This window comes from Schistocerca americana, chromosome 4 (assembly GCF_021461395.2).
Source record: "Schistocerca americana isolate TAMUIC-IGC-003095 chromosome 4, iqSchAmer2.1, whole genome shotgun sequence".
NCBI classification, from domain to species: Eukaryota; Metazoa; Arthropoda; class Insecta; order Orthoptera; family Acrididae; genus Schistocerca; species Schistocerca americana.
Window position 1 is genome coordinate 386,617,598 of NC_060122.1, and position 25,145 is coordinate 386,642,742.

The 25,145-nt window shown below is 44.9% G+C and overlaps 1 protein-coding gene across 1 annotated transcript in view; it reads left to right on the plus strand.

Moving 5' to 3' along the window:
- The first annotated feature begins 935 nt into the window (after window positions 1–935).
- The window catches only part of LOC124613501 (methyl farnesoate epoxidase-like), a 164,712-nt gene continuing 140,502 nt past the window's right edge, over window positions 936–25,145 (plus strand). The window contains exon 1 of the mRNA XM_047142209.1: window positions 936–1,045. Coding sequence (XP_046998165.1) covers window positions 937–1,045 — 109 coding nt within the window. The 5' untranslated portion in view covers window position 936. The remainder of the gene's footprint in view (window positions 1,046–25,145) is intronic.

The window sequence follows — 25,145 nt, forward strand, 5'->3', positions numbered from 1 at the left end:
ATTTTTCGCAGAATATTGGGAAAGAAAGTTCACAGAGATACTCTACTGAAGTTCAAGAAGGTTCTGGCTACTACCAGCACTGCTCAACTGATGCATAACTGGACTCTTTGAAGAGAGATGAAAAGAGAACAGAAGGAAATGAAATGAATTACCTTAGACACGTGGCTGGGTATACCTTGATGAATAAAAAGAGAAATGATGATATCCGAGCTGAATCTGAACATGCAAAACATAATTTGCATAATTAAAGAATATCAGTTAATATGGGAAGAACATATAGACAGTATTCCAGATGGAAGAATCACTAAAACAATAAAACAATAAAAACTAAGAAGCAAAAGATCTTTAGGAAGATCAATCAAGAGATGTCTGGAACAATTTTGAGGGTGACGGAACGGACCAAAAGGTCCAATTCTTAATGTAGATGTACGTGTATGACTAAAAGAAGGAATGGTTAATAGGAGGCATTCTGAGGCATCAAGGAATCCTCAGTTTGGCAGTAGAAGGAAATGGGAAAGGAGGGGTGGGTGGGGGAAGGGTTATAGGGGGAAAGTAAGGTTTGAAAACGGTAAGCAGATTCGACTGAAACACGCTCGCGTCTCGTACTTGCGGTGTATAAACGTAGATGTAGAAATGGAAGTGGAAACTGTAAGGCAGAAAGTGCGTAAATGGAAGTTTTCCACCTGTATTGGAAGTGGTCAGAGTGACATGCAAACTAGGCATTGTTTTGGAGCTGACAGATATGGATAACACGAGGGAAAGAGCCATCTGTCTTCGCGAACGTCGAAGAGTGCGTCAGCAGTGTCGGCGAGCCGTGCAGCAGCGGGATTGGGTGAGCTGAGCTCCACTCGCCTCCCTGCCCCGCCCACCACGGCGGCTCTGGGCCTACTGGCTGTCGGTCGCTGGACGCGGCGTCAGTCCAGTGGTCGTCAGGCGATGGGAAGAGACGACATGCTTTCTCTGGTGCTGCCCCTGCTGCTCGCCTCAGTCGCCCTGGTCGTGTGGCTGTGGGGGCAGCTGAGGCGCCCTCCGCGATTCCCGCCAGGTAAGGCGCCACCTGCCGATGCAGAACGTTTTTACTGAAGGCTCCTACAGACTCACCAACCCTATCGGCCGATAGACCACCTGATCAATTTCATGCCAGCCTACACACGTCCCGACCGACTGCACTCAGCGATTACAGTGCCGCAGTCGCTATTGTTGTGACTGTTAATCTTAAATTCATTTTATGAGGTCCTGCTCGGTTTTACACAGAAACAAAAACGGGGGATTTCCCCTGGCTATATTACAGTTAACAAGGTCAAACAAAAAATAGGCTGAGACAAAGCTGTGGGCACGTAAGTGGCTAATGCAATGAATGAAATTTATCTACGTTATATTATTAACCCTTTCAGTCCCTCTGACTACAATTGTGTATCCTAACTTTTACTGTGTCATAATTTCAACAGAAGTATTTTTCCCCATAGAAACCTCAGGTACACATTTGTGAATGTTTAACCTTTTCATCATGTGCAAGTGCTGCCAACTGTTGAGCATCACTATGAAAATATCAGCAAGTCAATATAGCAATGCGCTGCATCTCATAACCACCAGAGTACATAGATGTGGTTGGTTCACTATCTTACACTGTAAAATTTAATATGGTTATTATTATTATGCAGGATAACTATTGAATGATCGATTTACTATTTTTCACAATAGAGAATATTTCATCATCATCATTTCCTTGGGCCTTTGTCCCACTTCAACGCGGGCCATGTTACTATGTATGTGGCAATGTTCGCGTCAGAGGGTGGTTGGATGCCCTTCCTGTCGCCACTTTGCACCCCCCCCCCCCTCCCCCTGGGACGGAAGTAGTGTACCCCAGCTGTCTGCGTCTAGTGTAAGCCATCAAATAGTGCGAACGTTTGGAATGTCTGAGAGTCGTGTAACTGAGGGTGGACGTGGGGGCCAGCCAGTATTTACGCAGTGGGATGTGGAAAACCACCTAAAAACCACATCCAGGCCCTCGTCGTTAATGTGCTAGGCGGATTCGATTCGGGGCCGGCGAGCCTATCTGAATCCAGGAAGCAGCGCATTAGCGATCTCGGCTAACCTGGAGGGTCACAATAGAGACTATTTCGTAATTAGTTATTTCACTTCATAAAATTAAGCCAAATACACAAAGTATGTTTTGAAAACGGGTTAGTATTTTTGTTTAATCTTGCATAAAAACAATTAAAAAATCACCCAATAGCATAGCCAAATAAAGAAAAATTTTCCTTCCTCCAGAAAAAATTCAGGTCTGGAAGCGTTAAGGAGCTAGAAGCCGAAGATTTTCGTAATTATCTAACAACGGATGAAACATTCATTTCGGCAGTGCTGAACATCATCAGACCATTCTTAACGATAAACAGTACAGTCATAAGAGAGGCTGTAAGCTTCAAGGAGAGGCTGCTAACTACATTACGACTTCTGTTTAATGGCAGAAGATAAGAGGACCCCAAATTCAGTGCTGTTGTATTCCCACAATTATCTACTAAAATGATTCCTGAAACCTGCAGTGTGGTTTTTATTCGACTGAGGAATCACATCGTGGTGAAGCAAGATAGATAAAACAAAAGCCGGCCGCGGTGGTCTAGCGGTTCTAGGTGCTCAGTCCGGAACCGCGAGACTGCTACGGTCGCAGGTTCGATTCCTGCCTCGGGCATGGATGTGTGTGATGTCCTTAGGTTAGTTAGGTTTAAGTAGTTCTAAGTTCTAGGGGACTGATGACCACAGATGTTAAGTCCCATAGTGCTCAGAGCCATTTGAACCATAAAACAAAAGACGTTCACGTAAACGTTAATAAATGGCTCTGAGCACTATGGGACGTAACATCTCTGGTCATCAGTCCCCTAGAACTTAGAACTACTTAAACCTAACTAACCTAAGGACATCACACACATCCATGCCCGAGGTAGGATTCGAACCTGCGACCGTAGCAGTCGCGCGGTTCCGGACTGAGCGCCTGAACCGCTAGACCACCGCGGCCGGCAAACGTTAATAATTTATTTATTTATATATGTAGCCTAAAGGATGACCGGTAAGTCAAAGAAAACGTTCCACATTCGAACAAGACAGACTACACGTGGTGCTGGTGCACATCATCTAGTGGCATTTGGTAACAGAAATGGAAAAATATCGCACTTTGCTCTTCATAGCACAGCGCTTGGATATAGAATGGGCCTCTTGTAACACTTACACCAATGAAGCAAGGGCGTTTATTGGATTAACGTCCATTAAATGTCGATAGGTCGGTCTCTAGATTTTGTTTCCGACAAGTATCGGCAATAAAACCTAAAAACAGAAATAGAAAAGATGGACTGACTTTTATTCTCTCTATATGCCACACGAAACCATTATGAATGCATTTTAAAGAAGTGCTTCATTTCTTGTATCTATATTGCTATACTCGTCGCATGTAGTGTGCCACAGATGTCTCTAGTCCTTAAATTTCTTCGGAAGCTCTGTCACAGTTTCGTCCGCTTCGCATTCTGTAGAGCACCATTGAATCCCGCATGCAGTGAGACAGCACTAAACACCTCATAATTTGTTAGGTGAAGTGGTGGGAGGCTTCGGCAGTCATGTGGTCCCACCTGCCCGACATTCCGACAAGGTTAATCGTCGGCCGGTCTGTCAAAACACGTACACACGGCTGTTGGCGTAGATGACGCTGAGAAAAGTAATTTAATATAAGACATATGGGGCCGCAAATGTGACGAAATACCCCAAAACTGGATAACAAATGTTGAATATGTGATGTCACATCCTAAATACAGAGGCTATTCTCAAGCTCATTTGTGAAGGGCTGATTGAGCTACTCAATAATTCCACTCAAGCAGAAGGTGCAAATTTCGGAAGTCTGGAAATGTTGTAAACGTAGTTCAAGGAAAAGAAGTCTTGTAGGTTACTACGGTAACAAGTTAAAAAGTTTAGTACTTACATACAATGCAAAGACAGTGAAACTCGTGACTGAGACAACGCAGGCTATAAGATCTACTTGCAAATATTAGAGAAAGAATGAAACTGCATTGCATGGATCGTGCCAAGGATTTCACCCTTCACAAATTATACAAATAAATTATTATATTTACAAAACCATTTATTTGTGAAAATAAGGTACCCAAGTGAACTACTGTTGGTAGCCTACTTGACATGTGTACAAGTTTACTATTTTGCTGCAGTGAAATCCAGTGTTTCAGAAAGTCATTACTAATACTGTATATTAACGTGGAAAGACACTCTCTCTCTTTCCAAGCATTTATCACGACTTGCGCGGTCTGCAGGTTAATCGGATGTGGCATGTTAATTCTAAAGGGTGACTGGATGCCCTTCCTGTCACCACCCCGTATCCCCCGGGAAGGAATTAGTGTACCCCAACTGTCTGTGTCTAGTGTAATCCATGGAATAGCGCGAATGTGTGCAGATGTCTATGAGCCTTGTAACTGAGGCGGAACATGAGGACCAGCCTGGTATTCACCTATTGGGATGTGGAGAACCGCCTAAAAACCACATCCAGACCGGCCAGCTCACCGGCCCTCGTCGTTAATCCACCGGGCGAATTCGATCTGGGGCCGGCGCCCCTACCCGAGTGCAGGAAACAGCACGTTAGCACTCTCAGCTACCCTGGCAGGTGCAGAAAGACACTAACAGCAGCTAATTTCACGGAATTGTAATTTGATTTGTTAAGCTTTTGATTGTACGAATCCTTTGTTCCCTTGTGGCTGTTGTATTATAAAAATGACCCGTGATTTTATTGAGAGAATTGTGTAATACAGGATATTTCAGTTTCATCGTAAGTAATTATGAATAAAAATGATACTGAACAATTTGAAACATTGTAACTGATGTTAGAAACATCTTCATACAGATGTAATGGCACAGTTTATAACCATAGTGCATGTACTGCACTTACAATTAGGCTTAATCATGTATGGCTACTATGAGAAATGTAACATTCCACGTCCTTCCGTACAAAGCAAATAAAAATGGTACACATGTGGAAAGTTATCTTGTGTGTTTGCAATCAAAGTTATCATTTACTGCTTCCTGTACGAGTCCCTTTGCACATGTGCAAGGCTATGGAGGTTTACAATTTTGATAGCAAAACATCCAGGGCATTTACTCCGATATTTGTGTCCGATTTCTATTTTTATCAACGTTTTCGATTCACATTCTTCTTTTTGTCCTTGTTTTCTTTGCAATGAACCCAATGATGCTGTTAATCACAGTCTAAATTTTATACCGCACTTATTACCAGCCTTCCATACTTCCTATACTTCGAAGACTTGCTGTTCAGAAGAAATGCTAAGAAGTCGAAACCAGTAATGATAGTAGTTGTGTAACTTGAAGCAGAAATATATGATAAAGAAACTCACATTAATATCCAATTCTTGGTGTTCACGACGAAATTATGATCTTCAGATATGCTGGATAAGGTTGTTGTATTCGAACACCTTATGTTAAATGAATTGCCGTGTATCGCCACGTCGCGACCCGCATTCATTAGAGGCTTCTCAGTTTCGTATACCTGAAGATATTTATGTGTGTGTGAATTCCTAAGGGACCAAACTGCTGAGGACATCCATCCTGAGACCAAGGGAGGACTCGAACCACCAGCGGGAGGGGCCGCGCAATCAGTGACACGGCACCTCAAACCCCGCTGTCACTAGCGCGGCATATGTATTTACCAGTATTTAATTATTAACCTTTCAATAGACTCTAACTCAGTAGCAGATTTCTTTTTCAAATCGAGAAGAGAGCGGCAGATGAACCTGTTCAACCAAATGTCTCGTAACTGTAAAACAATCACACTTCGTCTTCAATATCGATAACTTCCAAAGACTATCTTTGATATTAAGTAAAGTAATTATCTCTCGACTAACTAATAATGTAACTAATAGCTGGTATGCCGTAAATAGTTGACCTCACAAAACAAGACGACTGTCTGATTCCATCAGTAAAAATTTTTGATATATTTGAATCAAATTCCAAAGGTTATGCTGTCCACTATTCTTCACAATATTCCCGTAAAACGTTTCTCAACTCCGTTAATATCAGTCATTGCCTGATATTAGTTCCCAAATAGAATAGTTATTTCAGCGTCACTCTATTCGCATCTAATTAGACGTACGTAACGGTAATTGTAACACACAGAAAGTGACAACATTGACAACACCACATAATACTTAAAAAGTAAATAGCTCCGGCTTATCTAACTTCGCTCAGGTGGGGAAAGACGCCGATGTTTCAGTTATTACATTTGAATCTTTACAAATTTTAACACATTTACGAGGACGTAGTCAAAAGTAATATCTGAATGTCTGTAAAGTCTTACAACTTTTTACACAAAGTACACTGTATCACCATTCGACATCTTTATTCTTTATATCGAAAAATTTCGTTCTCAACATGGTTAACCTGGCGACGAACATATTTCTCCCAACGAGAGACCAGTTTGTTGACACCTTCACTGTTTAATGTTTGACTTTGTTGACGAGGCAACAATGTCACGTCTGCTTACACCACTTCCTCATTAACAAAGCGAAGCCCTCGAAGATATTTGTACGTTTTAGAAACAGATGAAAGCCGGATGGGACCATGTCGGGTCTGTATGGAGAACGGTCGATGATGATGAATCCAAGGCGTCGGACTGTTGCAGATGTCGGAGCGTACGTCTGTGGTCTGGCATTGTAATGCGGAAGGAGACGGTGCTCCATGTGTAGAACGAACTTTTCTGCAGTTAGGAACTCGGTTATAGAACGCTATTTCCCACACGCCGACGTAGTTACGTTGAACACCGCCATGTTACACGCTAGCGCAGTGGTTCCCAACCTGGGGTAATTAGCCCCTGAGGGGCCAAATGAAATTTTTTGTGGGGTAAAAACTTAAACGATTCGATTTTATGACGGTCACAAAACTAAAATATTTTCAAAAGATCATTACTGTTATCGCAATTTTGTAAGACTAGTTTTGATTAGATAAGTTATCAGTAATTACTTTTTCTCAGTTAGTACCATTAATGCGGTGGAGATCCATTCACTAAGCACATGTATTGTGCTTTGTCGAGTACGTCAGCCGGCCACTGTGGCCGAACGGTTCTAGGCGCTTCAGTCCTGAACCGCGTGACCGGTACGGTCGCAGGTTCGAATCCTGCCTTGGGCATGGATGTGTGTGTTGTCCTCAGGTTAGTTAGGTTTAAGTAGTTCTAGGGGACTGATGACCTCAGAAGTTATGTCCCATATTGCTCAGAGCCATTTGAACCATTTTTTGAGACACATACGTAACAAATGCTGAATATCGCAAGAAAATACCTTCTCCAAGTTGTGGATAGTAAATGCAGTAGTCCAGAAATTGCTTCACTACTCGCTTCGAAACAGAAAAATGAATTAATTGATTGCACCACTCAACATTAACTGCATAAGGATTACTATAGTGCTTTACACAGTATTATTATTATTAGAGTGGTTAGGCACGAAGCATTAACAGCCTGAAGTCGTCCAGTTTCTGCTAGTTCAGAAGTAAGGAGCAGTAAGTCTAGTGCACACATCTGAACTTCTTCGATTCTGAACGGATTTGCTATGTGAAGGTCAAGCAAGTGACGCAGTGGAGAGAAGTAATGCAGGGGATGTATGTTTTGTAACTAGTGCCGGTCCTGACTGTGTATAGTTAGCTTTCTTACCTGAGAAGGAGTTGTAGGTAGTAGATGTGATGCACCATGAATTCCTTCGTTATTCATTCACACACACACACACACACACACACACACACACACTGCCTAAATACCATTCATATTTCATCATTTTAAAAATGAAAGTGTTCCAAGAACAGTCTTTCGGAAGGGGGGAGTCAACAGACGGCAGCGGGAGAGAAGGGGAGGGGGGAGCGGGGTACTCTCTAATGTCTGGTTGCACTTAGGGATAATGAAAAAGAAAGGCTAGGAGACACTGCTCTAGCGGCAGAGGGTTGTAATTGGCGTCAGCGAAGTGGGAAAGTCAATGTAGTAACATGGATGACACGACATAGTCTTGTATTTTATTGTATTGAACTGGGGACCTAGAAACTACGGCCGGCCGGGGTGGCCGAGCGGTTCTAGGCGCTACAGTCTGGGACCGCGCGACCGCTATGGTCGCAGGTTCGAATCCTGCCTCGGGCATGGATGTGTGTGATGTCCTTAGGTTAGTTAGGTTTAAGTAGTTGTAAGTTCTAGGGGACTGATGACCTCAGAAGTTAAGTCCCATAGTGCTCAGACACATTTTTTTAGAAACTACGGAGAGGCTCCGTCCCCGCCGTAGCCTTCAGTGGCTCACAACCTCACAAGAGGCTACAGCAGTGCACACACTCCACTGCCGCCCCAAACCGAACCAAGGATTATTGTGCGGTCTGGCCCCCAGTGGACCCCCGTGGGAACGTCTCACACCTGATGAGTGTAACCCCAAATGTTTGCGCTGTAGAGGAATGATGGTGTACTCGTACGGGGAGATAGTGTTTGCGCAGCAATCGCCGACATAGTGTAACTGAGGTGGAATAAGGGGAACCAGCCCGCATTCGCCGAGGCAGATGGAAAACCGCCTTAATAACCATCCATGGAGTGGCCGGTGACATGACATACTTCATTTCAATACTGAGGACAGTATAAAAAATTCGGAGACATTACTTTTCAGCATGCCCTCGTATATTTTTTCGGGGAAGTTTGCCTTAGCATTATCTAACGAGATCTTTGCCGACTAACGGTTTTACAATGTCGTCAGCAAATCTTAACGACTTTGTTCCTTCGCAATGATCATTAATTTTCTCCCAAATTACTGCTTAGTTTCCTTTCGTGCTTGTTATACAAAGTCCATTCACAGCAATGTGACCACCACCTATGTTCGACGTCAACGTGCAATAACCATTCGCAGAGGGCATGTGGCAGCATTAACAATGGAGGGTATATGAAGCACGTCGAGGGACGCGGTAAACAGTGCTGTCGTTGTCGTAATGCGGAAATGGAGCGAATTATCTGACGTCCAAAAGGTCATGATCATTGGCTTTCGGACCAAGGTTGGAAGCATTTCTGATACGACAAATGTTTCAAACCGTTCTCGTGCCTCCGTAGTTAAGCTATACTGTGCGTGGCAAAATGGCGCTATCCAAAATCGGCGCCGAGGTAACTGTGGTGTACCATGGGGAATGTTTTCGTGGCATTCTCTGGGTGATATCGTCATTCTAGAAGGTACAAAGGATCAGCACATGTATGCATTATCCTTGGGTTCCATGTCTCCTCAACGACCGTTTAGCGGACGGTGCTGTGTGCAGGCCTCGGCAGTAGGCGCCTTGTACATGCACCCCTGCTGGCTGTTGTTTGACGTCGACGAAGTCTAGAATTTACAAGCCAGTACCTCAATTGGACGTCCACTGAGTGCCGACAGCTGACTTCTTCAGATGAATCGCGTTTTAAGCTCCATCAGACAGATGGCCGTTAGCGTATTAGAGCGCGAAACGTCTGAAAGCATACACCCTGCAACAATCGTCGGAAGAGTTATGGTCTGGGGAATGCTTTCATTGCATTCCCTGGGTGATCTCGGCGTTCTGGAAGACACTAACTATCAACACAAGTATGCGTATATCTTTGGGGACCATGTCCACACCCACGTGCATTCTGTTATTTCCTCGGCACGATGATATCTACCAACAGGACAATACAACACGTCACACGGCTCGCAGCGTACGTGCGTTGTTCGAAGAGCACCAGGATGGGTTTAGCGTACTCACCTGGTCATGAAATTCCCCGGATTCAAACACAGTTGAGAATCTGTGGAACCTCCTCAATTGGGCAACTCGCGTTATGGATTCTCAGCCCAGAACCCTAGCACAGCTGGCCAAGGCACTGTAGTCGGCATGGCTCCAGCGGTCGGCACTGCAAAAGATGGTTATTCAGGCTTTTCACCAGGACAGCGTATGAGCTGATTGTTAACATGGCGGATTGGCTACAACCACAACTCACTTCGTTCTCCACTACGCCCTTCCTTTCACGTCTTTCGGTCGTCATACCGAGCGGGGTGTTGCTGTGGTTAGCACAGTGGACTCCCATTCGGGAGCCGGCCGCTGTGGCCTAGCGGTTCTAGGCGCTTCAGTCCGGAACCGCGCTGCTGCTAAGGTCGCAAGTTCGAATCCTGCCTCGGGCATGGATGTGTGTGATGTCCTTAGGTTAATTAGGTTTAGGTATTTCTAAATCTAGGGGACTGATGACCTCAGATGTTCAGTTCCATAGTGCTTAGAGCCATTTGAACCATTTGAACCCATTGGGGAGGACGAAGGTTCAAACCCATGTCCGGCCATCCTGATTTAGGTTTTTCCATTGTTTCCCTCAATCACTCTAGGCAAATGCCGGGATGGTTCCTTTGAAAGGGCGTGGCTGACTTCCTTCCACATCCTACCCCAATACGCTGGGACCGATGACCTCGTTGTTTGGTCCCTTTGTCGAAATGAACCAACCAAACGCCAGACCGATCATCATAAATGCAAACATAGTGATATGGTGCAGCGATAAGGCACTGACCGAATTTTGGGAGGATGGTGGTCCAAAATCCACTGCACCCGTGAAGATTTAGGTGTTCCAGGATTTCTCTAAATCACTTAATGCCAACGCCAGACTCGTTTCCTCAAAAGGCTCGGTCGCCTGAGCGTGTGTTTCGTCTCTAATAACCTCGTCGCAGACAAGAAGTTAAACTCTAATCGTCCTTCCTTCTTTCTTATTACTACAGCGTAGATTCTGTACATAATGTAGATAATTTTGCCCCCTCCCCACCACCTCCGCCTTCCATCCATGATAACTTCTGAATCTAAGAGAGTGTATTCCTATCAACATTGTAAAAAAACCTTACTTTACAATTGCAATAAATGTAGCTTTACTTTTTATCAGTTGCTATATTTCTCCGGAATCCGTAAGTGATCTTCCCTTAGGTTGCTTCTACCAGTCGTTAGATTCTTCGGTAGCGAAGTGGTTTTAGAAGTTTGCACTGAGAACTTATTAAACCGACTATTCGGTAACGCTCATATTTTTAGCAAGTGCCTTCTTCGGCATTGAAATTAGTAGGACCTATGTTTTTCTTGAGAGTATTATGTTTTATTATGACAAATCTTACAACTGACCTCAATAATTCTGCAGGAACATCGAGTATGTCAGGTCCCTTGTTTCCACGCAGGTCTTTCAGTGTTTAATCAAATTCTACTTGAAGTGTTGCTTATCCCATTTTAGTTTCATGCCATTCCTCTTCTTTTTCCACAATACCCTCTTCATATTTCTTTTCTATACATAGCCCTTCTACACATTGCTTTAGTATTTCAAACTCATTCTTTGCGTGGCACTTTCTGAGATCCTGGTTAGCATATAGCTAGTTCCCTTTTCTCTGAAATTTTCTTTCATTTACCAACATACGACCGCTATGTTTCCTATAATGACACATGAAAACGTCCCATAAATATTCCCCAGATCATAATCTTGTACACACCGCCTCCTCCAACAATAGCACAGTGTCTATCTCTGAATGTTGTATCGGGACAAGCTGACATCCTTCCACCCTGTAGGCCAGGAAGCCAGATTCATTGGCGAAAGTTAACAATCGGCAACCAATAGCATTTCAGTTTCCAAACTCTACAGTAAATTCCAGTCATCTTCATAAATTCATACTGATTATATGTATGAATTCACCTTAGAAGTGCCATATGCTGTAATGTTTGCCGAACTGTTGTCATAGACAAGAGGTTGGTTGACAAATGGCCAACAAACTCGGCTACATCAAGGATGGGGAGCGAGAACGATCGTATCTTTTTCAAAAGGAACATCGAAGCACTTGACCTCTCAGGTTTCCCCAGCGTCAATGGTGTACTTCTGAGCGATGTTTTAATTTCAGAGAGTACACATAGCAGTGCAACTCGCAACACCTGACGAAAATGACTGTGTCCGTAATCGAAATATTGTGCGTAGAATGAATATAACAGTTCTACTCAACACCTGGATTCATACCATTATTTCCACATTCATGCGTATACGTTTACAGAAACATAAATTTGGAAGCTTGGGCATGTGTCTGAACCGATTTCACCACTCGACCATTTCGCTAGCTGAGAATTGGCACCTCCTGGTTGCTTTGGGCTCTGAGATATAGCTCTGCAGCAGTCTCCTCAGCTATTATTCCCAGTACTATCATAAATGCACTCACTCAGAATAGTTATGGCTCTCTCTACTTTGAGCTCTAAGTCGTCGCGGCTCCGTCCGCCAACCAGCACGTCGTCACTGCTCTTTAGGTCTTCCAGAAGTGGTTCCATATTGATGTCCCAAAAGAGAAGTCCCAGGACAGAGCCCTGAGGACATCCCTTGGTTACTTTCTTACTGACGTTTCCGCTAGGAGCCGATAGCCAGACCTCCCCATCTTCAAGCTCCTCAGACAGCCATATAGCGGCCCTGGACAATCCTTCTCCCACAAGCAGGAGAAGAGTGAGGGCCACCACAGGTTGTCAAAGGCGCTGATGTCCACCATGATGCCGACGACATAGTTGTGCGGGGCAGAGTCACAGACATCGGCAGCCAGGGCAAATACGTCAGAATTGTCTGTCACTCATCCCGCACAGTACACGGTGTTCTGTCAGACTGTCTGCTAGCAACCTCTCAAAAAGTTTGCCCAGTAAGTCCAATAAACAGATGGGTCTGTATGACTTAATTTCTGTGGGATCTTTTCCCAGACCGATTTTGATTATTGCTTTTTTTCCAAATTGCTGGGAATTTCTCGAGTCGTAGACACCCGTTGTACAACTTAGTGAGAGGTGCCACCAGCTGGGAGGCGAGGAATTGTACCACCTCCGCTATAATGCCGTCTGGGCCAGGAGCCATACCCCTCTTAAGGGCCTTGATTTGGGCAGCTACTTCTTCTTCAGAGAAAGGGTAGATCATATTGTTGATCTCATAGGCCCTTCGGTCTTCCCTTCTGATTCTTTTTTGTTCTTCTGAATCCTCTTCCTCTTCAGGCAACAGGACCCGAAGGAGGACCTTGGCGGTTTCCCGCCAAGTGTCCATCATCCGGTCCCCATCCCTGATGCTGGATAACACTGTAGGTGATCTTATTTTTTCCTGTACAAGTTTGTAAGGGGCACCCCAAGGGTCTGTAGCCAGTTGGCTTTGCACATAGTTTCCCCAACTTCTCATCCTGACTGCCCTGAGCTCCTGTTGAAATTAGTCTTTGCTCTCTCTATAGACTTGCAGCCATCGTTGCTTTTCTCCCCAGACAACACTCTGCTGCTAATACCTCCTCGCCCTCCTTACAGCCTGGCGCATCTGTCCGAGTTCGGCCGACCATGGTGTGGGGGAGGTTGCGACAGCTCTCCTCCTGGTTGGTACAGCTGCGCGTACTGCCCTGGTAATTGCTTGTGCCAGTTCTTCAGCGTATTCCTCCACGTTTTCATCACCATCTGGCAATATTGGGATGTCGCACTCCGTCGCTAAGCGGTCTCAGTTTGTCTTATTATAATTAAGCTGTATCTCTCACGCTATGTCCCAGTAGCACTCCCTGTCCCCTGTAGTAAAGGTTATTAGATTGTGTTGTCGTTATCCTGTCCCATACTTTCCAGCCTGTGATTTTTCTGACAAGATTTGGCGTTACTAAAGTAACATCAATGTTTGTTGTTTGTACCTTCCCCCCCCCCCCCCCCCCTCCGCCAGAATAGGTGGGGGGTACCCTTACCTTTTGGCGACCACAAGTTGCAGTGCCATGATCGTTTCCTCTGCCATTTCCCCTCAGTCGTCTTGAGTGCCACTGAACCACAGGGGGGACTTTGCATTTATGTCTGCAGTCATGATAAATTTACCCCCCTGCAATGCCGTGGCTACTTGTGTTAACTTATCCAAGAATTCATCTATTCCTCTTCCATATTGGAAGTACATGTTGATGACGTATAACACTCCTGCTGCTGATTGTAGCTCCACGACATTGCAGTGGCCATTGGAAAACTGCGCGAGGACTGTGGTTCTTAAGGCTCTGTTGGTGATTATGACTGCGGCCTTTGGTTCTGCTCCACAGTAAATCACTTGTCAATTGGCAGTCATGAAGGGATCCGCCCAGCTTGGGAGTACGGCTCCTGCAGACAGAGCATGTCCGGACTCTTCTCCTCCACCACATTTCAGAGTTCCTGCAGGACTAATTTACTATTGTGACTGTTAATCTGTCCCACGTTTAAACGGCTCACGTGGAAAATCTGTATGGATGTGTGACTCTGGCCAATTCTTAGACCAATCGTGGGCTGCTCCTTCGTTAGTGATGACAGATTGGTTGTACAGTTCATCAAGATCAAATTTTTCGTTACGTCTTTGAGACATTTTTTTAACCATGTGCCACAGCGCCCCAAAGTCAGTATGGAGATTTGTTGTCTTAAGCTGAATTCTACCTACAGCCTCCACTACCGGGAAGGTGATGAATTCGTGGCCGAAACGCACCACATGCCTTAAGGCTGTGGTGTGGACAGCCGGCTCCTCTAGACGAGATAATTGCCGAGTGTGCTCCAGGTTGGGGTGTATTCTTGCAGGATCAATTCCGATTCCTCTCTGAGGTGGTGAGCGTGCAGGTGAGCTTGTGCTGTTTACAACATTGCTCTGGACATGTTCTTTAGTACTTCTTTCTTTGCTCTCTTGCATTGGTGAACTCCCTACCACAGGATGCCTTTGTGGCCGTAGTTGATCTTCGGGAGGCGAGGGAGCATTTTCCTGACCACAGAGGGCTGTTTGAATGCACACGTCTTTCATCACTATTGCGTGAGATTGGAACTTTGTGAATTTTTGAATAAATTCTCTAAATTTATACGCCCTCATTGCATCCCTCAACCTCTTGCTCGGGGACTTCCTCTTCGGCTTCCTGTGTGCAGATATAGCCTCAGCCATAGTCTATTCGAGCAATTAGTCTTTGCTCTAACATCCTGTGAGTAGGGCAGTTCCTTCTGGTGGTATTGCACGACTTCCTTCCTCTTTTTGTGCGCGGAATGCAAACCCCGGTTTTACTGCAATTTTTTCTGATGTGATCCTCCGCCCCACACCTGGAGCAGACCGGCTTTCTTTCGCAATGCTTATGCACGTGGTCCAAGTTACCACAGTTGTGGCGTCGGGGGACTACTAAATTGTCTCTAACATTAATGGCTTGAAATCCAGTGTATATTCTCCGCATAGTTGTGAGTTTGCGCGTGGTCCCGTTTTGAAACGAAACTTAAAGTCATTTTTAAAGGTTTCCCATTCCACGTTGTCAAAATTGTGTTTGTAAATAGTCTCGTATATGTCACATTCGCCGGCCGGAGTGCCCGAGTGGTTCTAGGCGCTTCAGTCTGGGACCGCGCGATCGCTACGGTCGCAGGTTCGAATCGTGCCTCGGGCATGGATGTGTGTGATGTCCTTAGGTTAGTTAGGCTTAAGTAGTTCTAAGTTCTAGGGGACTGATGACCTCAGATGTTAAGTCCCATAGTGCTCAGAGCCATTTGTCACATTCCTTTAGCGCAAGTGGCACATCATACAGGATCACTAGCGGCTTACGCTTTTTTGGTGGTTCGCATTTAATAGCTTTGTTTAGTTTGGGATTTTTTAGAACTTTGTCCCCGTCCTCTGGTTAGCAGATGAAATAAAAAATTAGTACAGTATAACCTGATACATTACCGAGTTTTGCTTTACTTCGTCGGCGTTGTCCTTTGCGTGCAGTGGCCACGTTGGATGAGAAGTTGTAGACTATTTCATTTCGTAACATCAACGACCATGGCATTTCATTCAATACCACTAGGACATTTACTTTTCGAGCGAACTGTATAAAAAGCGAGGCATAAGTAGAATTTGTTTTTGAAAATGATGAGACTGTTAGAAAAGCATGAAGAGGTGTGAAGACCACGCTTTAATTTAAAGTCACAGGAATACTGTCGCGGAAATCAGGCAAAATAAATTAATAATAATTCAATATAGCAAATGACACTATATCGTTCCAGAGCCCCTTTTTTAATTCTCAAACTTCTATGAAGTATAAATGCAGACTGAAGCGACGAATGAAAATTTGTATCAAGGACAGGATTCGAACCCCCATCGCCTGCTCACTAGGCAGATGCGCTAGCTACTATGTCACCTTGGTACAATGGCTTTCTACAACTGCACGGATCTCGCTTTCACGCCTCCGTCCTCAGTTGAAATTCCAATTCACGCCTTAGCCCACTTGGTATTCCCCCTAAACAGGAACGGCACTGCAGAGGCTTTTCAACTTTATTGGATTTGCACCTCAGACTTGAAAGGTCTCTTCAACCATACTATTCCATTTCATTAAAGCACTTACACCTGAGTTTCAGGCAGGATCCCCCGTGTAGTTCAATGCTGAGGTGCTTTTGCAGTTCAGTTGGACAGTGCAGTTGGACAGCCTCTGCAAAACTGTTCGAGTTTAGAGGGAATACCAAGTGGACTGGAGCGTGAATGGGAAATTGGAATAAGGAGGGAGGCGTGCATCGGTAGTCCGTCAGTTGTGCAAAGAGACTGTGCCAGGGTGGCATAGAGGTCAGTGCATCTGTCTAGTGAGTAGAAGACCTGGGTTCGAATCGGCGCTGGCGCAAATTTTAATTCGTCACTTCAGTCTGCATATTTTCCTTCCTAACATGAGAAAAAGTTGTGTCTTTGTCAAACTGTATTTTACTGCCACTTAATTAGCAGTGACTCATAAATGATTGTCATTTTCATACAAAGAGGAAGAGACGTTTAAATATTTGGTTTTTGAAACAAATGCTACATATTTGAGCATTTTGACGTAAAAAAGTAAAGTATCCTCCTCCTGAGGGTTGGTGCTGACACTTTAGCAGTCCTGGTCCTTTTGTCTCTGGTGTAGACTTGCCTTCCTCTGACGTCAGAGCTAACTTGTCCAGTTTAATGTGGACCCCGTACTACAGAGCAGCTTCGTATGTTTACATTAATAAATCAGTGCTAAAAGTGGAATAAGCGATAAGTAACAGAAAACAATGCAAAAGAATCTAACCTCAGATCTTTTTGACTACACGTACTAATCCACTGAGACGCTTTAGTTTTTGTTTTCCGTTTTTGCTGTGACCACTTGATTATACATCTATGTCTTTCATTTCTGTATCGCAGATCGCTGTTAGGGCGGTGTTAGTTTTAGTCTCAGAATGTGTGCTTGTGGCTACAGAGAAGTCGATTATTAGATTGATCGCCTCACTTGCAACTTCCTGTATAAATGCTAAATTACATTTACAGCAGTGCAACTCACCTCTTCGCTGCACCAGGTTGCGTAGGTACGCGGAGACGTTCTGGGGTCGTCCTTCAAATTGGGGTCGCGTGAGGATCTCGCTTATGAGGCTCCTGGTGGAGACGATGACGATCAGGTCGCCCCCCGGACGAAGGCCCAGCAGGGGCGACCCGTACCTCTGGGCGAGATACGTGAACGCCTCGCGCTGCGATCCCAACTTCTCGCTCAGACGGCGGACGTCCCCTGTAGTTGCCCACCAGGGGAAGCCATGTCAGACCTGGCGAGGGAACCAGACAGATCTCTTTAAGAGTATTCCTTAACGAAGGGATTTTAACACCCTTGTGCAATTTATAGCTAAACTGTCTTCTACGTCATGCGGTTAAAGGCGCTGCAGTCTGGAACCGCAAGACCGCTACGGTCGCAGGTTCGACTCCTGCCTCGGGCATGGATGTTTGTGATGTCCTTAGGTTAGTTAGGTTTAACTAGTTCTAAGTTCTAGGGGACTAATGACCTCAGCAGTTGAGTCCCATAGTGCTCAGAGCCATTTGAACCATTTTGTCTTCTACGTTATGCCATATTTTGTTGATAGTAGCAGGAGTTTACTGAAATTCTTGCCGCAATATTAAATACTACATTCGAATATACAGGGTGTTACAAAAAGGTACGGCCAAACTTTCAGGAAACATTCCTCACACACAAATAAAGAAAAGATGTTATGTGGACATGTGTCCGGAAACGCTTAATTTCCATGTTAGAGCTCATTTTAGTTTCGTCAGTATGTACTGTACTTCCTCGATTCACCGCCAGTTGGCCCAATTGAAGGAAGGTGATGTTGACTTCGGTGCTTGTGTTGACATGCGACTCATTGCTCTACAGTACTAGCATCAAGCACATCAGTACGTAGCATCAACAGGTTAGTGTTCATCACGAACGTGGTTTTGCAGTCAGTGCAATGTTTACAAATGCGGAGTTGGCAGATGCCCATTTGATGTATGGATTAGCAAATGGCAATAGCCGTGGCCCGGTATGTTTGCATCGCGACAGATTTCCAGAACGAAGGTAGCCGACAAGAAGACGTTCGAAGCAATTGATCGGCGTCTTAGGGAGCACGGAACATTCCAGCCTATGATTCGCGACTGGGGAAGACCTAGAACGACGAGGACACCTGCAATGGACGAGGCAATTCTTCGAGCAGTTGACGATAACACTAATCTCAGCGTCAGAGAAGTTGCTGCTGTACAAGGTAACGTTGACCACGTCACTGTATGGAGAGTGCTACGGGAGAACCAGTTGTTTCCGTACCATGTACAGCGCGTGCAGGCACTATCAGCAACTGATTGGGCTCCATGGGTACACTTCTGCGAATGGTTCATCCAACAATGTGTCAATCCTCATTTCAGTGCAAATGTTCTTTTTGCGGATGAGGCTTCATTCCAACGTGATCAAATTGTAAATTTTCACAATCAACATGTGTGGGCTGACGAGAATCCGCACGCAATTGTGCAGTCACTTCATCAACACAGATTTTCTGTAAACTTTTGGGCAGGCATTGTTGGTGATGTCTTGATTGGGCCCCATGTTCTTCCACCTACGCTCTATGGAGCACGTTATCATGATTTCATACGGGATACTCTACCTGTGCTGCTAGAACATGTGCCTTTACAAGTACGACACAACATGTGGTTCATGCACGATGGAGCTCCTGCACATTTCAGTCGAAGTGTTCGTACGCTCCTCAACAACGGATTCGGTGACCCACGGATTGGTAGAGGCGGATCAATTCCATGGCCTCCACGCTCTCCTGACCTCAACCCTCTTGACTTTCATTTATGGGGGCATCTGAAAGCTCTTGTCTACACAGACCCGGTACCAAATGTAGAGACTCTTCGTGCTCGTATTGTGGACGGCTGTGATACAATACGCCACTCTCCAGGGCTGCATTAGCGCATCAGGGATTCCATGCAACGGAGGGTGGATGCAAGTATCCTCGCTAACGGAGGACATTTTGAACATTTCCTGTAACAAAGTGTTTGAAGTCACGCTGGTACGTTCTGTTGCTGTGTGTTTCCATTCCATGATTAATGTGATTTGAAGAGAAGTAATAAAATGAGCTCTAACATGGCAAGTAAGCGTTTCCAGACACATGTCCACATAACATATTTTCTTTCTTTGTGTGTGAGAAATGTTTCCTGAAAGTTTGGCCGTACCTTTTTGTAATACCCTTTATATTCACGCATGACGTCCCTACAACAGTTCAACTGCATGATGGCCGCAAAAAGTAAGAAATTGACACTTGGGAAAAAGATACGATGCACCACGAAGGAATTATCCGAGTGGAACAGATATCAGTAGATGTGGCGTATTTGTACAGAAAAACAAGTGACTGCAATTACAGAAAAACTGGATGACATGTTCATGAGAAAGGGCTTTACATATTGAGCAAGTCAATACCGTGTCCGTCACTGGGATTCAGTTCGAAGCGGGACTCATCACTGAAACACTTCTACTCCAGTCAATGAGGTTCCATGCCAAAAACCTGCCTGGAGACACTCTGGACAACGTGAGATACCAGCCGGACTATCACGGTGCCTGACAACCGGAAGTGATGGTCCACAGTGCCATTTCATTTGATAGCGCGACCCCTTTGGTTGTCATCCGCGTCACCCTTGCAGCACAGTGGTATGTTGACGATATTCCACGCCCCGTTTTGTTCCCTTCATGCCAAACCACCATGAGCATACATTTCAGCAAGATAATCCAACCGCACACAGCGCGAGTTTCTATTGCCTGCCTTTGTCCTTGCCAAACCCTACCTTGGCCAGCAAGGTTTTCGCATCTCTCCCCCCACTGAGAATGTTTGGAGCATTGCGGACAGGACGCTCTAATCAGCCTAACATTTTCACGATTTAATCCGGCATAATTTTGTATGATATCCCTCAGGAGGTCATCCAACAATTCTGGAAATCAACGCAAAGTCGAATACCTGCTTGCCAGGGCCAGAGGTGGACCAGTGCGCTACTGAGTTGCTCAATTTGTCAAGCTCTTACTCTTGAATATATCATCCAATTCTTCTGAAACTGCAGTAATTTGTTTGCCTGTACGTCAACATTGCGTCTATCGATTTCCGTCCCAGTCCGATAATTCATTCCTTTTTGTGTTTTTTTATATTCTTTATTTTTATATTTTTTGTTCTAGAGAGTATGATACTAAGCTAAATATTCTCTGTACTTAAAATCAATAATGCTCCTCAAAATAAAGAAGTTTCCAAGCCCTGATGCAACTCCTATTCGGTCCTACAGGTAATATGATGTGAAATAGCCCCTTAGGTATCTCACATTAATTGAAGATCTCTCGCTATAACGGACAAGAACGAAATTCAGTTATACTTAAGGTTAAAAGAAGGTGTGCACAGTATTACAGACTAATATAAGCGATATCCTTCTGTTGTAAAAACTTAGATTATATTCTAAGGCCGGCCGGTGTGGCCGAGCGGTTCTAGGCGCTTCAGTCTGGAACCGCGCGACCGCTACGGTCGCCGGTTCGAATCCTGCCTCGGGCATGGATGTGTGTGATGTCCTTACGTTAGTTAAGTTTAAGTAGTTCTAAGTTCTAGGGGACTAATGACCTCAGATGTTCAGTACCATAGTGCTCAGAGCCATTTGAACCATTTTTATATGCTAAGCTCGACCAGTATGAACTACTTTGAGAAAAGGACATCAGACACTCATATGAAACATACTGTGCACCATATGCCGAAAACAGAAGTAGTTTGGCCAGGGTGGTGACAGCACGTTCTGTTACTGCACATTGCATACATTATGGGCATGCATACGTTCAGGGGCAAACTTGATTGATTTATGACCCCCTGGGAATTAACTGATTTATGATCCCCTTCCATCCTACTGAGAAACTCTTTGATCTCGCCGACAGCCTTCCTGCCTGGATCACTAAAATAAACCCTCCCGTCTCATTCCCTACCCTTGATTTGTAACCTCCGTCCAGAGAAATTCTGTCGAAAGCCTTTCTCCCTCACACTTCCAGTTCAGTTGAGATCCGCTTCCCCTCCCTTGAATTATGATAATTCATCTCTCCGAGAAATCCTTACCGCTGTTTTTCCCCATCCCCCAGCTCCCCCCCCCCCCCTCCCCCCTATCCCTGCACCACTTACGGTCCAATTGCGCTATCCAGAAATCCTCTTGACATCTCCCTTTAACCTATTGTGCTGATTTTTCACCTTTCCTCCCTGCAACACCTACAGCTCGACTGCGATATCGAAATCCGGACAGTTTTCCAATCATTACCCAACCTCTTCTGAATGCATATCTAAACAATTTGACTGCGTCTTCATATACACGCACACGCCCTCCGCTGGGCTGCGCCATGCACCTGTGTCCACTTCCGCACTGCAAGCCGGTCAAGAGACACACGCAGTCCGCTGGAAGCCGCATCGGGCTCGGGCCTGTGACACAGCACCGCACCGCGAGGGAAGCCAGCTATCAATATTACGCTCACATCTCGCGGAATCAGCGTACTGGCCGTACAGAGATACTCAATGAATACCGAAATTACAGGATGCGTACTGAACGTCCAGAGGGCTTCTCTGCTCGCAACAGTGGATCCAAGCTACAGTCTTGTGGCCATCCGGCCAACAGGTCACCTTGCAGGCGAGGTCCCCATTGTTGGTGACGGCGTCCTTTGCTTTGAAATTCCCACCTCAAACGGGTACTTCCGGTTGCAACACCCGCGCCTCAAACCAAGAGACCACGCAGTCCCAGAATACTGTGCTCCTATTGACTTAAACACACTGAAGAGCCAAAGAAACTGGTACACCTCCCTAGTATCGTGTAGGACCCCGAAGGCACGCAGAAGTGCCGCGACACGGCGTGGTATGGACTCGACTACTGTCTGAAGTAGTTGCGTTGGGGTTGGGTTGTTTGGGGGAGGAGACCAAACAGTGAGGTCAACGGTTTCATCGGATTAGGGAAGGATGGGAAGGGAAATCAGCCGTGCGCTTTCAAAGGAACCATCCCGGCATTTACCTGAAGTGATTTAGGGAAATCACGGAAAACTTGAATCAGGATGGCCGGACGCGGGATTTAACCGTCGTTCTCCCGAATGCGAGTGCAGTGTGCTAACCACTGCGCCACCTCGTTCGGTCCTGTCTGAAGTAGTGCTGGAGGGAAATGCACCATGACTTCTGCAGGGCTGTCCATAATTCCGTGAGGCTACGTGTGGCTGGAAATCTCTTCTGAACAGCACGTTGCCAGGCATCCCAGATATGCTCAATAATGTTCGTGTCTGGGGAGATTGGTGACCAGTGGAAGTGTTTAAACTCAGAAAAGTGTTCTTGGAGCCACTCTGTAGCAATTCTGGACGTGTGGGGTGTCGCATTGACCTGCTGGAATTGTGCAAGCCCATCGTACGTGTCACCTGTCAGAATCGTATCTAGACGTATCAGGGGTCCCTTATCACTCCAAATGCACACGCCCCACAAAATTACAGAGCCTCCAGAAGCTTGAACCGTCCCCTGCTGACTTGCAGGGTCCATGGATTCATGAGGTTGTCTCCTTATCTGGACACGTCCATCCGCTCGATAAAATTTGAAACATGACTCGTGCGAACAGGCAACATCTTTCCAGTCATCGACAGTCCAATGTCGGTGTTCACGGGCCCAGACGAGGCGAAAAGCTTTTTGTCGTGCAGTCATCAAGGGTACACCAATAGGCCTTCGACTCAGTAAGCCCATTTCGAGTATGTTTCATTGACTCATTCGCACGTTGACACTTGTTGACAGCCCAGCATTGAAATCTGCAGCAATTTGCGGAAGGATTGCGCTTCTGTTACGTTAAACTATGTTCTTCAGTCGTCGTTAGTCCCGTTCTTGCAGGATCATTTTGCGGACATAGCGATGTCGGAGATTTGATTTTTTACCAGGTTCCTGACATTCACGGTACACTCGAGAAGTGGTAGTACGGGAAAGCCCCACTTCATCGCTACCTCGGAGATGCTGCATCCCATTGCTCGTACGCCGACTGTAACATTACGTTCAAATGCACTTAAATCTTGATAACCTGCCATTGTAGCAGCAGTAACGGATCTAACAACTGCGTCAGACACTTTTTGTATTATATAGGCGTTGCCGACAGCAGCGCCGTATTCTGCCTGTTTACATACAGTATCCTGTATTTGAATACACATCTCTGTACCAGTTTCTTTGGCTCTTCAGTGTATTACAATTGGAGCACCAATCTGCTGGCATTCGAGAATGAGCGAAGTATCAGAAACACTTCCTCCTCATGACACCTGCGATTCTGTAACAAATCTGGCTTTGTAATAACAATATCTACATCATCGCTATGATTGCACATAGTCAACACATTAAATCTTTCGTACCCTCGTGACTGAGCATGCACATTGATGTATTGAAATTACATTTTTTTCTCCACGAAATATCGAAGAATCTATACTGATCATCCTCGCAACCATTTCATTTTCTACGCACATGTCGGAACGCCGGCCGTTACACGTTAAAATGTTAGCGTTTCTTCCAAGATATCGAAATCATTCTGTCTACGAGTGCGGTGAATCACAAATCAGGTGTTTCTAGTAAAACACTTTTCAAAGACATATCACATCAAAACACTTACATCAACCAGCTCCATAGGATTTCTAAATTGCGACAGGCGTCATACATGCAGCAGGTGATTGAATTTCCACATCACTCAATGAATGGCGTTTCGACAAGGATCAGAGTAAGCTCCCTACTGTAACGTCTCCTGGCAAAACACATATTATATGTGATAAAAAAAAATTGAACTGGATGATTATAATTTTATTTCTGCATGGACAATGATTGTGTGAACTTTATGTAATGAAGAGAAACCATTACGTGTCATGTTTTATACTTGTATAGAATTAGGTATCGATTTATTAAAGATAATGTCTGTGTCGGCGAGTACTGAAACCACTACAGACGAAACTTATTAAATATGAAACAAGGATGTAAATGTGTTAAACCGGGTATAAATAGTAGTGACCGAGCATTAATTTCTCTGTCGTGTTTTGGGAGTTTCGTGAATAGGAACAGTCAAAAAAATGGTTCAAATGGCTCTGTGCACTATGGGACTTAACATCTGTGGTCATCAGTCCCCTAGAACTTAGAACTACTTAAACCTAACTAACCTAAGGACAACACACACATCCATGCCCGAGACAGGATTCGAACCTGCGACCGGAGCGGTCACGCGGTTCCAGGCTGAAGCGCCTAGACTGCACGGCCACACCGGCCGGCTAGGAACAGTCTGTGACACCATATTGTATGCTTGCGTAGCATTCTTTTGGTATTTTATCCCATCCTTTTACTGCACTTTCAGCTATTTAAATATTATTCGTGGTGTTGAGCTGCGCTACGAACGAACGAGCCGCTGCCGCGACGCATTCAAACTGCATTGAATGAAACCAATCATACCGCAAGGAAGCGGACAGGTAATAGTGAACTGAAATTATTCTTTCAGCTGTCAGGATTGCAGGGCAGAGCAGCAGATTTTATGATGTGTTTTACAGGTGAACGCTGGCTGCGGGTGATGATATATTATTAACAGTGCAAAAAGATAATTTACCTTCATGACATAAAAGAAATCTTGCTGGGGGGTAGTTCTGGTCTGGCAAACGTTATAGTAAAAATATTTTTTTCTCTGATAATAGTCTCATATTCTCGTGTTAGTCGTGGTACTTATTGGTGTTTTAATGCTAACAAAAATCCACTGCAAAATTTTGATGTTGAACAAACATTGTGTAATGTAGCATCAGTATTGATAAAAAATAATTTTCAGTAACTTTTCAATAACTATAAAGTAAGAAAGATATGTTGAACTTAATAGCGAG